This window comes from Talpa occidentalis, unplaced genomic scaffold, assembly GCF_014898055.3.
Source record: "Talpa occidentalis isolate TD23 unplaced genomic scaffold, MPIMG_talOcc4v2.1, whole genome shotgun sequence".
NCBI lineage: Eukaryota > Metazoa > Chordata > Mammalia > Eulipotyphla > Talpidae > Talpa > Talpa occidentalis.
Window position 1 is genome coordinate 134807341 of NW_026555331.1, and position 17915 is coordinate 134825255.

Sequence of the window (17915 nt, forward strand, 5' to 3'; positions counted from 1 at the left end):
CTGCCCTTTTCAAGCGGTCTTTTCTTAATAAATTTCCCGTCCGGCCCGGGGCTGTGTGCAGGTCTCCAGAGTCTTTGTTGTTCTCTAATGGCGCCCGGAGCCGTTCACTCACCGCCGCGGCGAATCCTTCAGGGTTATCCACAGCTCCCGTTCACGGGGTGCGGTGGCTGCAATAGTTCCTTTCCACTCACACTACCACTTGATATGTAGTTTGTTCTTGTTGGTCATTTTAGTTTTTTTTTTTTTCCTCCTCTCTGTTGGTCAGAGAGTGCAGACTTTGTGAGTGGGGGAGGGGAGCAGGGTTCTGCACTTTCCTCCCTTCTAGTCCTCTTTTTATGGCAACTTTCTTCTTCGGGTAGTTTGCGGGAGTCGCCTGTTTATCTTCCGTGTCCCAGTTCTCACTGGAACCTGCCGCTTTTCCTCCCTATTAACTTTTTTTAATGGGAGATCTTACTCACAGCGTCTCCTCGCTGCCATGTTGCTCCGCCCCTCCTAATTCTTTAATTTCTTGACTGATTTACTGGGTTCTAGTTAGGGGATATAAATTTTACAAAGACAAAATTTCATGTGGGGAAGAAAAGTGAAGTGGTAAAATAATTTTTTGTCTCTTTCCTTCATTTTGTTACCTGCCTAAGAGTTACAATCAAAATTCATTGTTGTGGAATCTGTATTTTCATGCCAACATTCCATTTGCTTTACACCTCAGCCAGTCTCCCATTTTGGGTTATTGAATAATCCATGTTGGATTATTCTCCTGTATCTATCTAATTCCTGCCTCCAATCCCAGCCCAACTCCTACAAGGGTTTGTCCAACTTCAACACCCTTCTCTATCTGGAACCACATGGCATTTATCTAGGTCACTTCTTTATTTGGCTCTCCAGGTGCCTTAGGCATACCCTACAATGTCATTGCACTCTTTATATCTAGTCCTCATTTTCTGTATTTGAAATTGCATTTGGTAATCTGTAGTCCACGTGAATCATCATCATGGAAGATGGATTTTTCTCTATCCTGGACAGAGTGGAATTGCTGGGTCATAAACCCTAGAAGTCTGACAGGTAGAACTAAGGCTATTGGAGAGATTGGGGGAGGGCAGAGAGCAGGGTGTGAAAGGGGACCCGTAGGCTATGGTGGAGAACTGTGGGTGCCATGGTGGTAGGTGTGGTGTGGAGCATGCATCTGAGGAGGTGTGATCTATTTCTCTGAATCACACATGGGGAGTAAACCAATGCTACCTCAAACACAACTAATTACTTAAATTAAAAAAAAAAAAAAAACAGTGAGGAGTAAATGTAAAAAAGAAAAGGAACAAAAGAACACCAGACTCAAAACAAAATGAAATCTTCAATGCCATTACAATCTCATGGCTTGACAATAACAGATTTCACCTGTAATAATTATAACATATAAAGGAGCTAAAGATTTTTGTAATTTAAGTTCTAAAATTTTACTTCTTTAGGACATAGAAAATGGGAAGGGAAGAAAGGATAATTGGCTTCATCCCTCCTCTGTAGGCTCAGGAATGTTTTGAGACGATGAGGCAAACTTTTGCTATCACAGAATCTGTATCTTACATAAGAGAAAAAAATTTTGTTGATTTCAAATGCAGGAGAAGTCCTCCATTTTCTAAAATAAATGAAGCTCTCTGAGCTTAAATTTGAGTAATTGATAAGCTTCCAAACTCTGAGACAAAAATGTAATTAACAATATATTCCTTTATTTCCCAATCACCGATAAGGAACTTACAACACATCCCAGAAACATATATGAAGAATAACACTTAAATATACCATTATAATATCCCTCCTCTGTGCTTCTATTTTACAGCAAATACTAAATAAACCAAAGTGTCCAGGAAGAAAGAAGTGATTTTTCACAGTTATTTTCTTTGCCATGGGAGTGCTAATGTTCAAGCACATCTTCTTCAGAAGCTTTCTTGGATTCCATGCAACACTCCTTCTGTTTCCAGTCTGTTTGACGCAAGATTATACAGCCTTTCCTATTTTTCCAAATGCTTCTTTCCTCTGGGCTTGGAATGTCGCAATTCACAATTGTGTTAATTTCAGTATAAAGATAGATTTGAGCCTCTTCTCCTTATCAGGAAGCCCCGGGCTACACCGCCCAGGACAAGGTGTTGTAATATTTTATAAGGAAAAGCTGGGCCACTATCCTTATGTACATAAAGGTAACAATGTGAGTGGAGGAATCCCTCAGTTGGCAAATCTGCAAAGTCATTTGGACCAAGCTAGGAAAGACATTTGCGGTTCCTTTAGACCAAACGACGTGGGCTTGGCTGTAATTGACTGGGAAGAATGGAGGCCCCTTTGGGAAAGAAATTGGGTTGCAAAAGCTGTTTACAAAAATCAATCTATTGATTTAGTTCTCCAAAAGAATAAGACACTCAATTCTACATATGCAGAACTAGTTGCCAAAGCGGAGTTTGAAAAAGCTGGAAGGGATTTCATGCTAGAGACTTTAGAATTGGGACTATTACTACGGCCAAAATACTTATGGGGTTTTTATCTTTTTCCTGATTGTTACAATCATCGTTATGAGAAAGAACGAGCTTACAATGGAAGTTGCCTTGATAAAGAAAAAGAAAATAATGATTTGCTTGACTGGTTATGGAAAGGAAGCACTGCCCTTTACCCATCCATTTATTTGAATACCAGAATAAATGGTTCCAATACTGCGCTCTTTGCCCGGAATCGTGTGCTGGAAGCCCTTCGAGTTTCTAAAGTGCGAAACAATATGGACCCGCTTCCAGTTTTTGTATATTTCCGTCTAGTTTTCACTGATAAAATTAAGACTTTCCTTAGTGAGGTAAGAAAATCAAAGTACGAGGATTATGAATTAGTGTCCTCTGTAGTGTTCAATCAATTTAATGTCAATTTTGAAGGAAGGGAAATATAGCTTTTCATAGCCTTTAGGATCATACACACAGGTAGGACGCATCATGGCACAAATGCAGAATAAGAACGTTTTTCTCTAACGTCATTGCAATCATGGAGAATAAGGTAGTACAGGAGACGTTTCAACTCAGTCCCTTCCTTTTTATTTTCCTGGGCTTGCTCTCTTGTCAATAGAAGTAATTCAAATCATAACAGGAACTCTGTATGTTTGCTATAGGAGGGCGGTGGTTATGTAAAACATGAAAATTAAACTGGGGAAGTATTTAAAAATATTATTGTGGACCCTGTAGCTTAGCTCTGTGGACTGTCTGATATGTATAACACTTTCAAGTTATTCCCATCTGTTAACACTCTCTGTTGCACCCACCAGGATGACCTTGTGCATACAATTGGGGAAAGCGTTGCTCTAGGCGCCTCTGGAATGGTAATATGGGGCAGCTCCAATTTAACCCGAAATCAGGTAAGTTGTGTTGGTAGGCAAGGGATCAAAACATTTCTATGTTTAATGATCTGGGGGATGTTGTGATAATAAAAAATAAAAGAATACTATAGTGGCACATACATAATGACTGAATCAAATTTCTCTTCATTTGTGGTTCTATTGTGATGCAGAATCTCTATAGCTGTTTCCATGAGGAAACAAATCAGTGAGGTTAATTAAGATTCTCGAGACTAGATGGCTAACAAGGACTAGAATGTGGTTTTATGGGCATCCCTGGTGGCTCAGGCGGTTGAGCGCCGCACTGTGAAGCTGTCCACAGCCTCTGCAGCACAGGTTTGATTCCGACCCATGGTGGAGCAACCCACAGGGAAGGATAGACCTCTCCTGCTGCTCCCCTCAGCAGTGTGTTTCAACAGATCTGCCTGTTCTGCTCCCCGCTCTGTCTCTGGTGAATCCTCTCACCCTCCACTCCTCTAGCCTTTACCCCAGTTCTTGTATAAATAAAATAAAATCTTTAAAAAAAATTCCCTAGACTAGACAGTCAGTAAGTATCCAATAGAGGACTAGAATGTGGTTTTATGACATGGTGTTTGTTTTTTTTTTTTCTACCACACCTGTGTGTCTCTTCTTAAAAGAGGCTTTGTCTTCTCTTAAAAGAGTTGCAGTTAGTCACCATGCATTCCTTTGTTTTTTCTTTCATTTAACTGCTGTTTATTGAGTAATTATTTATTTGATTATTTGTTGAATGACACTCAGTTGCAGGGGTCAGCACTGATGACTGTGGACCAAGTCTGACCAGTTGCTTCCTCTGTCCAGCAACTTGGTCAAGACTCATTGATAGAGTTTTAAATGGGAAAATAATCAAAAGGAGAATAGTATTTCAGAATAAGTAAAAAAATATGGAAACTAATATGTTCCTGGGCATCAGTAAAACTTCACTGGCTCATAGTCCTGCTCATGTGTTGAGGTGCCCAGGGCTGCTGTGCACTTCTGAGGCACCAATGTATCATAAAGGCAGAGATGGTATCGTTAAAACCTTAAAGTATTTGCTGTCTGGCTTATACCCAAAATGTTTGCCAACCCTTGAATTATTGAATGCCTGCTGTGGCTAAATGTCAAGTAATTTTTAGGGGCTGGAAATGTAATAAGGAACAGATCACAGTTCCTCTCCCTGCATTCTCAGAGCTGGGAATGCAAGTACAGATAGAGCAGGTCCGGAGGATAAACGCAACAAAGAGCCAAGAAGCAGGGTGGGCAGGATGGAGCATGATGGAATGGTGATATTTTAGATGAGGCAGTCACAGGATGCTCTGGTGAGGTTGTGCAGCAGAGACCTGCTGAGTTAAGGAACCAAGTTTCTGGAGGTAAGTGCAATGGCCTGCAGGCTCCACTGTGCTTTGAAAGAAAGAGTGAGTGGGCCAGTGGGACTGGATGCAATGAGTAAGGAGGAGAAAGATAACAGATGTGGTTCTGAGATAGCAGGCAGTCATGTGTGGGCTTTTGCTCTGAGATGGGAAGCTACTAACATGTTTGAGCAGAAGAGTGGCAATCTCTGATGAACAAGTCAGAAGAAGTACTTAGCTCACTTGAGAATAGAAGGCAGAAGGGGAGAAGGGTAAGGTGCAGCAGGGAGAGGAAACTAATGCAGGCTTGGACCATAGGTGTGAGCAAGTGTTTGGCAGTGACTTTAATCAAACATTAGAACTGAGAGTGGATTGACCAGATATTGATGGGCAGAGTGGATAAGAGAAGCAGTAAGGTAGATGCCTCCAAGACTTCAGACTTGAAGGAGAAGCTTCTGAGATAGCATGAGCTTCAGGAGCAGCAGCACAGCAGGGGGATGCACAGCGGAGAAAAGGAGTGGGGAGTACGGCAGGGATTGGGGCTGGGGTGGGCTTAGAAACAGTCAGGTTAATTTTTGAATGAATAAATCGTTTAAAGGTTTCCTAATGGAGAGGAAGGAAACCCTTCCTTATTTTCCACAGATTATATTTAGTAGTGTATGTGTATTTTTAGAAAACCTATTCATTAGGAATATAAACCTGTTTTTTCTCTGTTTGGTATCATTTTTTTTGCATTTTCTCCAAATGCATTTTCTTGAGCTCAAAAAAAGCTTTCACTGTTACGATCTAACCTTTGTCTCTCTTCCTTTATTTTTATCCTATTTTAGTTCTGTGTATCAGGTCTTTAACCTCTACCTCTTCAAACCTTTGACTCAATGCAAGAGTAAAGCTGTCACATGAACACTGAGGAATCGGAGCTGACTTTGTCCTTTGTGGTGAATGTGGAGATGCTAGTGATGCCCGTGCTTTGGAAAAATTGTGATGGACTCTTAGGGGCTTGTCCTAGGAACAGAGAACAGAGACTTTGTATTCTAGGAGCAGAGGAGATCTTTTGATCATTTGTACTTAAGACAGAAAAAAAAAAAACATTTTACTTCATGAATAAAATACAGTTGTCACCTTTGATAAATTTTTAAAATAGTCTCAAGTCTTCTGCCTATTAGGCAGAAGGTCACATTTACTGATTTGATCACCAAATTAAAAAAAAAAAACAGAAAATAACTTTCAGAGAAGCTGAATCAATCAGTCTCTAATATAAGAACCTAATAATTTAGCATAAGCTTTCAGATTTAAAAAGCTATTAAACAATTATAATTCTCCTACTTATAGTCCTGATTTTCATTATTTGTTTCCAAAATCTGTAAACTCTATTTGGAGGACCTGATCAATGTTAGGATGGAACCACTTAAAGATTTTCCTTACTGCATACTTTTTCAGTAAAAGGAACTCTGGAGTCTCCTCTTACTCAGGTGAGGAATGACTCAGGTATTCACTAATTAGAAAGATGAATTGATGTACTATTTAATTGTCACACTTTTTATTCTTTAATCTTCACATCTTCTGCTCTGACTCTCAGATCATCTTTGCCATTATTCACACAGAAGGGTCCTTTAACTTCAATGTGGCTATTTTCTACCTCATGACACTGCCTTGGAATAGCCCCTATGTACAGTAGAGCAATGGGTTATTTGTCATGATTCCTCTGATTCAATGGCAACCTGAGAGCCTTTAATTGCAGGTTTACTTGCAATGACTAAACTGACTTAAAAAATTATTTTCAAATGAAAGCAAACCATTTCTTTCCATTCTGCTTTATTAGTTCCAGTGACGAGGAGGAACCAGTTTCTACTGGTCCCAACTCATGAGCTTTTCTATCTTAAAAAGCAGCAACACTGGGTTGATTTTCTCTTACCTTGGATTTGTCCTCCTCTTTGTATCTTATTTTACCAAACCCAACTGGAATCAGTTCTGTGTTTATGAGAACTAGACTGAGAGAATCCTTAAAATTCTCCATGTCTCCCCATCTCAGTGTTCACACCCTTCATCATATCTGCAAAGTCTTTTGCCATGTAAGATTGCAGTGTCACAGGTTCTGGGGAATAGGGTTTGGGCAGCCTTGGAAGGCCATTATTCTGTGGAAGGGAAGGTAGCAGGAAATAGATTCAAGAGGAAGCTGCCAAGATTCCTCCACTTGCCTATTGACCTACCATCACCTGCTTGATCTGCTGAAGACTAGAACCACCTCCTCAGCACTGTCATCATGAAAGAAAGTGACTATCTTCTGGGTATAGAAAAAGACAGTGTCCCAGTTTTAGGACACACTAGTTTCAAGATGGGTCATTTTCAATACTCAGATTCCACAAATAAATGCATTTGTAAAAGAACTGCTTAATTCACCCATAACATGAACGATAGGTCACATTTACTATAAAGTTTATTCAGTTGTATGTCCCTTATTTTGAACTAGTAATACAGAAGCCATATCTTTCCGATGTTATTTAAATGTGCGTGGAAAATGTGATACTTATATTTATAATTTCTTGAGGAGTAATGATACACTGGTGCTATGCTAAGCACTTTTAAATAACATGTATCTTTATACCACAACCCTGTGTAGTCCATGCTGTAATCATCCGACAGATGAGGAAGCAAATGGGTAGCTTGATTAATTCATCTGTCCAAGATTACTTGGATAGGAAACTCAGACCAAGAAAGTTTGGAAGTTTCCTCAATTGATGCAGCTAATATTAGTGTAACTGAGACTCCCAACAGAGTAATGGGCTCCAGAGGTAATGCTCTAACTGCTGTATGTTCTGTGCCTCATTCACCCCCATTAGTTTGTGAATTACTGAGGAAGACAAAGGCTAGTTTATTCTCAATTAATTAATCTGTGGCATGAAATGGCATGTGAAACTTGCAAATGTTAGTACGTATATTTGGAATAGTCTTGCTTGTGCAGAAAAATATAAAATGTATCCTATGTCTCCCTGGATTTATTTTTTCATGCTTCCTTAGAAAATGCTTATTGCTGGGAATTAAATCACAAACAAATTAACTTGCCCCTTCTTATTCTGACCTTCTTATAATTTTACAGACAGATTGCACGAACCTAGCCAATTTTATGAAGAATACCCTGAATCGTTACATAATCAATGTCACCCTAGCAGCCAAAATGTGTAGCCAAGTGCTTTGCCAAGATCAGGGAGTGTGTATAAGGAGAAACTGGAATTCAAGCGACTATCTTCACCTGAACCCAAAGATATTTACTATTCAAATTTTGAACGACGGAAAATATGTGGTAAAAGGGAAGCCCACACAGGACGACCTACAGCAATTTTATCAAAAATTTCATTGCAGCTGTTATGCCAATATCCGTTGTATGACTAGAGTGAATGTGACTACTACAAATCTTACCCCTCTATGTGTTGGTAATAATATTTGTATAGATGCCTTTGTAAACTCAGCTCTCAGTGGTCCTTCTAAATTGAGTGGCATCTCTTCAGGTGCTTATAGCAGTGCTGCGTCTACTATACCATATACTACAATGTCCCCATGTGCTTCTGGAAAAGACCTCAATGAGAGCCTCCAAACAAAATGCTTAGTGGAAGCTATCTCCAACATCCTCCAAGAAGAACATGAGCGTACCTTATGTAATCTAACCACTCCTAATGAAACAACCTTTACCAGTACAAGTTCAGTGCTTATTAAATTTCCTATCTACATACTTTATGTTTTTATAGCTTTTACATTTTTATACTTAGTAACTTAAAAAATGATTTTTTTCATGCACGTGATAATCCTTAGTTTGTATTTGAAGTGATGATAAAAACACTTGGCTATGATAATGAATAGCTTGACATTTTGAGCAAAAATTATTTTCTTATGATCAAATGAAACTTTAAATTATTTTAATGATAAACAAGGAATGTTGACTACCACCTTTGATTTTCAAAATCATAGAACAGTGTTATTACTAAAACCATTGATACAACAATATGATTGAAACTCCATTTGACTTGAATCCGGATTTTTAACAGAGCATACAATTTCTTTAAGATGATGTCCAAGTTATATATTCTGGTTGCTATGATTCTGTAGCAAATATTTTGCACACATGAATGTATATATACTGATTGTAAAAACTGATTGTAATTCCTAAAACAACTGTCTACCTAGGTTTTGCCTGAGAAAAGTGAAGGTTTGGATAATACCACTTTACTACAAATGAGTATCACTGTAGTTCATAAAAAAAATGTTAAGAAAGTAATAATGAGGAAAACTCTTTTTCTTTTTTAATGTCTATTGCTAGTTGGTCCTTAGCATAGAAATATGATTTCAGCTACTTCAGTTTAATCATTGCTTCCAGTTGTGTTGTATAAACAGTAGCCTTTAACAAGTGATTATCCTGTCAACTTGGCTTTTGAGTTAATGTCTTCAGAATTCATATAGTCGGTATTCTGATTGTCTTTTCATCCTTGGTTGTCAAGTTTGACAATCTTGTGCACCCAAAATGCCTTATTTCATCTAAGTATCCATCCCGATCCTTTAGAGAGCATTTATTGAGTGTTTTTTTTTTCTCTGCCAGGTTCAATGGGAAAGATCACATATTCAAGAGGAGGGAGAATGTTTCTTGCTATGCTGAGTTTGGTGTATATTTGAAGAAGATTGACCTTGAAATTGAAAAATTACAGCGGTGTGTGGTGAATGTTATGATAGAAACTCAGCATACTGTCGCATAAAAACATGATTCCATGAGTGCCTTTTATGCTATATCTATAAGTGACCCAATAAAATTTTAATATGTTGTGCTGATACAACACTGCTTATTTGGTTTCTAGCACTTTAGCATTCCACATAGTTAATAACATATTTCAGCATAGGCACATAGTTTTTAAAAAAATGTATTACTTTCCCCACACCAACTTGTTAATCCTAAATAACAAATAAAGGGATAAGGCTTGTGTGAATATATGATTATGTACTTTCTAGGAAAGAAATCATTATGGAGGATTTTCCTTCTCTAAAATGTCTCTTAATTGCAGACCAGAAATAAAAGAGATTTCAGGGTTAATCATTTTGCAAAAGTATGAAAAACACTTTGATTGTAATAAGCAGTATATGAATGTTTTGAAAAATTAAACAACCAAAAATATACACATGTATTTTGTATTCATTAGAAAACATTAATCACTAACTTCATTAGTCACTGACTTCGGTGGCAAATACTTTTTTGTTGTTGTTGTTTTTTAAAGATTTATTTATTTATGCATCCAAGAACAGGGGTACAGGCCAGAGGGGTGTGTTTGGGAGGTGAGAGGATTCACCATAGACAGAATAGGGGACAGAACAGGCAGAGTGACCAAAAGGGGAGCGGCAGGTGAGACAAGAGAGGTGTACTGTGCCATGTGGGTATCTCCCTGGCCGACCAGGGATCAAACTCGTGCTTCAGTGGTTGTGGACAGCTTCGTAGGCTGCGTCTTAACCACTTGCGCCACCAGGGAAGCCCCTGGCAAATGCTTTGAATGATATTTCCATATGATGCTAGGAACTAGCCTGACTGAAATTGCCAATCACTATTTTAGAGCTCCTCACAGATAAAAAGAGCTTCCATTATTAGTCAACAATTACATGTTTTACATACAACTTCTCGTTTAATCACCTAGTTTCCAGTTAAGGAAATGAGCCTGAAGTTGAGTGACTCACCTAGGCTCATATAGGTAGAGCTGGAAAGAAAACCTGGGTGGCTTTGACTCCGAGTCTGTGTACCACACCATTGCATTGTACTGCCTTCCCATAAGGCTCTTAGATGAGCAAACATTCTGGCACCTACAACTCAGAACTAGTTCTTATGTCTTCGTTTTACTCCATGCTCTAAACTAGCCTGTGAGGATGGATGTCTGACAATGACTGAGAGCTATTCTGAGTGCTAGTCCCTCGGCCATAGGGGATCAAGAAACAATTTATACCTTCTACATGTAACTTCTATGTTAAAAGGAGAAACTGGAATTCAAAGAAAGAGGAAACGTGTATAGGCTACTAGGAATTTGCATCATACTCAGCCTCACTCCAGACAGATACGATCATAAACTTTATATTTCCAACAGCAGGGGGCAGTAGGACACCAGCGTCTATCCCCTGGGCTTTTCAACCACACTGTCTCCATGTCATCAAGATTTTTGATTTCAGCAAGCAGAAATAAGTAGTCACCTGCTAGCTCATTAGGTTACAGCAGCAAGTCAGCTTATCTTTCAGATAAAAAGAGTTAAGATGCTAATAACAGAATACAGAGTAATGTTGCTGGTTTGTAATTGTTTTGGTAGTACTCTGTCTTTAAAGGTGACTTTTAAAGTTTGGCTTGTGAAACTGATTTAAAAGTGACTTTTTTTCAAGTAGCAAACGTTATTTTGGCAATGAGGACACTAGTGAATGGGAAGGTTAGCGATGATGTCTTCCCTGTGATTATTTTGTGTATTCTTAATGGGCAGACTGTAAACTGTGGACTCTAATATATACTAGTTGTGAGACAGCATGGTTGTGTGCTTTTGTGTGTGAAAGAGAGAGAAAAGAGAGAGAGAGTGGGAAGAGGGAGAAGAAGCAGAGGAGAAGCAGGGAAGAGAAGGGGGAGAGGGAAAATCTGGGCATTACTGAAACAAAAATGCATTTGGTAGGAGATGGGAGTCAGAGCTAGAAAGGTAAAAAGAAGTCAGATATGAAGCATCTTCTGGGCTAATGCTCACAAACCTGTCATTGATTCTTTATGCAGGTTTGGAATGGTGAGAGTCTGTAGAGATGAATGAGTTGAGGGAAATTGGGTCATCCAGCCTGAAGGCAGGAAAACCAGTCAGAGGCTTGTCGTTATTATCTAGAGCAGAAATTAGAAAGTCTTGAACTCCAGGGGTTGCCTAGTCTCCAGTAGGAATGGAGAGAAGAGGCTTGACTTGGAAATCAATCATCCATTCCATGCTGCTGGTCCAGAGAAGGCACGGAAGCCAATGTGACACTAGCTTCTTTCAAAGGCGCTGTCCACTCATGAAAAAGCAGCCAGTTTGGGTACTCATGTGAATATGTTGTACCCGAGGGGTCTACACGGTGTCCAGAAAGGTGTTTTGTTTATAAAATGATATAATTTGGAGGTTTAAGGGAGAGATTAGGGCTGTGTCACTATTAATGAGTAATAATGATAGAGAGACAGAATGCCTGAGAGCTTGAGAAAATTGCCTCTGGAACCTGTCCGGAGCCGCCTGGAGCATGCGCCGTGTTGCGCAACACACGTGCCATTAATTAGTTTTCGCTTTACCGTTTTGCCTGCTGAGAAACCACAGGTGTTTCCTATTAATCAAATGAGACTGGGAGGTACGATGGGAGGAGCTACCAGGATATAAGAGGAGAACCACGAGAAGGTCAGGAGGTCATTGCGAGAGGTTATTGCGAGAGAAGGTCAGGGAAGGTAGAAAGACAGGGAAAAGTAAAAGAAAGGAAAAGGAAAAAAGAAAAATAAAGAAGTAAACGCTAGCGTCAAGTTGTCTCAAGCCCCTCATTTCAATCCTCAGCCCTTCTCTTCCCGTGCCTCTGAACCCCGCGGGTCGGGACAGGTGGCACCCAGCGCGGGGCACGAAGAAGAACGAAGGAACCGCTGAAGGACCAGCTGTGGTGAGCCGGCAAGTAAAGTAAAGTAAGGTAGCTGGGATTCATGGGCAATTCAATGTCCAAGGGGCAGTTAGTTATTTCCCTGGAAGCTCTTCTAAAAGAGTTTGGGGTTCCTCTCAGTAGAAAAATTCTTAAAGGATTTGTAGAGACCCTTAGTATTACTAGTAAATGGTTTCTGAAGCAGGATCAGGTCGATAGTGACAATTGGAATAAGGTGAAAGGAGATATTGTCTTGCATCAGCAATTATATGGCCTTGAGTCTCTTCCTTGCACTACTTTGACGGTCTGGGGAGTGGTGGGAGATGCTCTTAATGCTGGTGGCACTGCTGCCGTTCAGTTAGCCACTGAGGCCGTCAGGACAGCGAGACAAACGGAGGAAGATAGAAGTTCCATTGTGAGTTCTACATCGGTAAGTCCCCCTTCCTCTACTCAAAAAATACCAACAGCCCCTCCCCTAGATTATTCTACTGATGAGTCGGGAGGAGATGAGGAACAGGATGAGAAAGGCTTCGGTTGTTATAAGCCAGGGAAGCGTAAAAGGAGATGGAAAACACCTGGGGAGCCACCTCCTGCGCCACCTCCTAGAACACTCGACAGGGTTGATCTTCCGTTAATGGAAAGACTGTGCTCTATGATGGAAAGAGTCCTGGTTTCCCAGGCTCCTAATTATGCTTACCCAGTCGTGGAAGGGACAGATCCTCAAGGGGTGCTTACTAGAGTACATGTCTCCATCGACACATTCTCCGGTTTTCTTTTCGCCTCCCCACATTGCGGTGAAAAGACTTCTGATGTCCGCTCACATTTGCTACAAGCGTTTGCGGTAATGGGCCGCCCACGTGTCATTAAGACAGATAATGGTCCAGGTTATACCAGTAAGGCTTTTGCCTCCTTTTGTGCGGTCCATCGCATTGTGCACAAAACAGGAATTCCATACAACCCGCAGGGGCAGGGTATAGTTGAACGTGCCCATGGTTCTCTGAAGACTATGCTTTTAAAACAAACTGGGAGAACATTCCCCCAGGGACCGTTTGACTACAGCTCTCTTTACCCTTAATTTTTTGACCCTAGATACCCAGGGGCGGTCAGCTGCTGATCGGCACTGGTCGCCAGACCCTCGGCAGGTCACGATGCTGCAAGCGAAATGGAAGGACCCAGTTAATAATGAGTGGCAACCACCCGCACCAGTATTAATACAGCTGCCCGGCAGCATTTGTCTTTTCCCACAGGATGCGGAATCACCCCAATGGGTTCCTGCTCGATTGGTTCGGTTTGTCGATGTACCTGACCCTGCTAACCTTGATGACACGAGCGTCCCAGATGTCAGTACGATGGGCGATTGTGCATCAGCTTTTTTTTTGCTCCTTTTTGATCGTCATGATTCCACTTTTCCGCAAGTATTTGCCACTAATCTTACTATTGGTCTGGCTTCCAAGCCATTGGATAGTGCCCTGTTGGGCCAGGGTGAGGTAAAATTATTTAATGACATTTAATCTGCAAACATTAGTTCTACCATTGAACAATCCGTTAGTATCCAGAATAATAGATCAGAGAGTTTGTCTACTGTTGTTTGCCTGTCCCCTCCTTCTTTTTTGTCCTCTTCAATAATGCAGGAAATGCAACTGTGTTGAATTGTTCAGCGGAGCCCTGCACCCTCTCTGCCTGCTGGACCCGGAGTGCAGAGAGGGCAGTGATCGTTCGTCTGCCTTCTACTTTAGTCATACCCGTGGATGTTTCTGCACATCTTTCTCCTGTTCTACCTAGAAGGAGACGTGATTTTGGCATCACTGCAGCTGTTGTCGCTGTTTCAATAGTGGTGGCCGCGGCTGCTGCCACCGTCTGTCACTCAAACTGCTGCAAATGCTGACACTATAAACAATTTAGTTGCCAATGTTGTTTTTGTGTTATAACATAGCAAGATATGAATGAACATTTATGAAATGGACTTTTGATGCTTAATTAGCAGATAGCTCTGATGTAAAAAGAGATACACACTTTTGTTAACTGCTCACATGCATTGTAACTTTTTGTACAGTTTTATTTGTGTAATTCCTGTTATGGTGAAAAATATGTTTATGGAAGAAAATAGGTTAAATAGTGCAATCAGAGGACCTTGGAACCACCAGCTCCTGAACCTGACCTCTCAATTGGCGAGACAGCTCATAACTGTTAACAACACTCGGATTACCCTGTTTCGAGTAAGGGTCTCATTGCCTGGTTTAGAGGACTCCTCCCAGAGTTGCAGTTTGTGCATTCGGCATATGGTTTCTCCGTAGGCTTCGGAAGCGAAACAAAAAACGTGCTATTGGGGTCAGGCAAGTACTTGGCGCCATGGTACTTGACCAGGACTCCCCAGTGGCATCCGGATGGGTCAACTTAGCCCTAGAGAACCTGAGAGCCAAAGACGGGTAAGAATGTAGCCGTCCAGACCAACCTAAGACAGCGGTCCGGACCAAGTGCGCCGGATTAGCGATGACGGGTAAGGCTGGTCACGGAATATGCCAACCTAAGACAGGCCAGGTGTCTCATTTAAAAGAAAAAAGGGGGAGATGTCCGGAGCCGCCTGGAGCATGCGCCGTGTTGCGCAACACACGTGCCATTAATTAGTTTTCGCTTTACCGTTTGCCTGCTGAGAAACCACAGGTGTTTCCTATTAATCAAATGAGATTGGGAGGTACGATGGGAGGAGCTACCAGGATATAAGAGGAGAACCACGAGAAGGTCAGGAGGTCATTGCGAGAGGTTATTGCGAGAGAGTTTATTGCGAGAGGAGCAGAGAGTAAGCCAGGGAAGAAAGAAAGTCAGGGAAAAGAAAGATATGTAAAAGTAGTAAAAGGAAAAATAAAGAAGTAAACGCTAGCGTCAAGTCGTCAAGCCCCTCATTTCAATCCTCAGCCCTTCTCTTCCCGTGCCTCTGAACCCCGCGGGTCGGTACAGGAACCAGACTACCTGAGTTTCCAGGTGTATCACTTCTGGACTGTGGGTTCTCCGGCAAGTTACATAAGGCCTCTGTGCCTTCCTTCATTTCCTCATCTATGTAGGAATTACAGGAGTTGAAATGGAAATGCTTTAGATCAGCACTTGACACATAATAAGCACAGTAAGCTATCTGTTGTGCTATTGCTATTTTTACTTAGCTCTTATTTATTGGATACTGGCTCTAGGCAGAATTAACACTGAATCTCCCTAATACCCTGTGATGGAGATAACTTATTATGTAAATATAAGCCAGGAAGTAGAGGGCAGAACCGGAGTGCAAATCGAGTCTGAAAGATACCAGGAGTCCAAGGCCATTTAGATGATATTTGAAACCAGGAGCATGGGGAGACGGCATGAAGCCAGCTGAGCCAGGGAGTCTGAACTTTCCTCCATGGGTGAGGATGAAGATGGAGAAGAGTAAAGATAAAGCATGATGCAAGAAATGTCAGAGAGAAAGTATGGACAAGTTATTTGCAACTGTAGTTCAGAATGGTAAGGCTTTCCTTTCAGTCTGCTCTTAAAAGCCTTGCTTTTCCACTGAGATGCTATAGTTTACACTTCTGTGCCTGAAAAACTATCAAAAGAAACACATGACTCCTACATTAGAGGTATCACATTATGTACGAGATTTAATACATGGTGAGCTTACTTAAACATTGAACCTTGTTGCTGCTGGCCTGTATTAGGTACTAAGAGTTTTCTCCTTCCCTGGGCAGTGGCCTCAGGGGTTCAATAAAACATATCTGCATCTGGGCCCCAACTTGGAGTTTCCCCCAGGGTCTGCTCGCCTGGATTCATAGTCTTTGCCTGGTGTTGCCTGGCATTTGTTCTGTGTCTTTTTAAGTCTGCTAGGGCTGACTTGACAAATTGTCACCAACTGGGTGGCTTCAACAATAGAAATTTCTTACTTCTTGAGTCTAGAAATCTGAGATAAAGGTGTGCAGGATGGGTGCCTTAGAAGGGTCTAAGGGAAGGATCGGTTCCAGGCCTTTCTTCTTAACCATCTTTTGTGTCTTCCATCTGTCCCCGTCAGTTTCCAGATTCCCACTTCTTAGAGGGACACAAGTCATGTTGCACTGAGGTTCACATTAATGGCGTCATTTTAATTTTATTACCTTTGTAAAAATCCTGTCTCCAAATGAGGTCACATTCTGAGGCAGAGGGAGGCAGGACTTCCATATAGGAATTTTGAGGGGACATTCTTCAGTCCATAAGAATATAAATACCCTAATGATGTTTCATTGTTAGAGACTTTGTGATAAATCCAGCATGGAAGAGCAGTACAAATAAAGAAACATGTTCTACTTCCATTTTGTGTTATCAACCAAAGAGATACATTTTCTTTTTATATCCTTCCAGTCTGATTCTTCTTTCTCCAATTCATAAGATATTTAATAAATAAGCTTTCCTCCTCTTGACAAGACATTAACATTCATACTCAGTTCTTAAGTCAAAATCCATATGTACCTGTTCATTGAGTCAACGCTGTCTCTTGTGGTCAATACCCTTTAGGGAACTGGGGCAACCATGACCAACTGCCCGGGGTATCAAGTACAGCCACTCTCCAGCTCTCCATGTGCAGTGAGGAGGAAGCAGGGTACAATTATGGCCCTGACCTTAAAATATTCATAATTTCCTTCTATGATTTTTAAATTTTTTTAAGGTTTATTTTTTTTGTTTATGCATACAACAGCTGGGGTGTAGGCCAGAGGTGTGAGGCGGGGGGAGTTGGGTGAGAGGATTCACCAGAGACAGAGGGGAGCAGAACAGGCAAATCTATTGATATACACTGCTGACGGGAGCAGCGGGCGAGACAGGAGAGGTCTGCTGTGCCATGTGGGTTAGCTCGCTGGCCAGGGATCAAATTCATGCCACAGTGGCTGGTGATAGCTTGATAGTGCTGATACTTAAGCCCTGCACCACCAGGGAGGCCCCTTATTCTATGATTATTAACCTTTATGGCATCAAAGGGGCTTTAGGAATCTGGTGAAAGTTGGAGTTTCTATTCTCAGAGATACTTATGTAAAGATTATAAGAAAAATTATGCACACAATTTATTTTATTACTTTGCGTCAAAATATTTTTATAAAAAATTACAACTTTTTAATCCTTTTTTCCATGCAAAATATTTCAGGCAATATTCTAAGGGGAAAAAATAGGAAGAAGAAAAGAAGCCCAAAGGTACAAATAATGTTTAGAAATAAACTTTGATTTTGCTAAACAAACAAATTTCAGGGCCTCCTTGGTGGCACAGGGGTTAAGTCTCAGAACTATCGTACCATCACTGCTGCAGCCTGAGTTCAATCCCCAGCCAGGGAGCTGATCCACATGGCACAGCAGACCTCTACTCTCTCCCCCGCTGCTCCCCTCAGCGGTGTGTTTCAGTCAATCTAGGTGTTCTGCTCCCCACTCTGTCTCTGGTGAATCCTTTCACACCCCCAACCCCCATCTCTGGCCTGTATCCTAGTTCTTCTATGCATAAATAAATTTTTTAAAACATGGGAGGTTCTTGACTTTCCTTCCTTCCTTCCCATCTCCCATCTTCACTCTTATTAATTCCAGTTAAATTGCACTTCATCTAGTATCTTAGTTTT

The 17915-nt window shown here is 41.0% G+C and overlaps 1 protein-coding gene across 6 annotated transcripts in view; it reads left to right on the forward strand.

Moving 5' to 3' along the window:
* LOC119246248 (hyaluronidase PH-20-like) overlaps nt 1–9509 on the forward strand; it is a 35140-nt gene extending 25631 nt beyond the window's left edge. For all 6 annotated transcript variants that reach the window (XM_054692621.1, XM_054692617.1, XM_054692618.1 and 3 more), the window contains 4 exons: nt 1829–2824; nt 3284–3373; nt 7793–8390; nt 9284–9509. In XM_054692621.1, coding sequence (XP_054548596.1) covers nt 1895–2824; nt 3284–3373; nt 7793–8390; nt 9284–9357 — 1692 coding nt within the window. In that variant the 5' untranslated portion in view covers nt 1829–1894 and the 3' untranslated portion in view covers nt 9358–9509. The remainder of the gene's footprint in view (nt 1–1828; nt 2825–3283; nt 3374–7792; nt 8391–9283) is intronic.
* Nucleotides 9510–17915: the final 8406 nt, after the last annotated feature.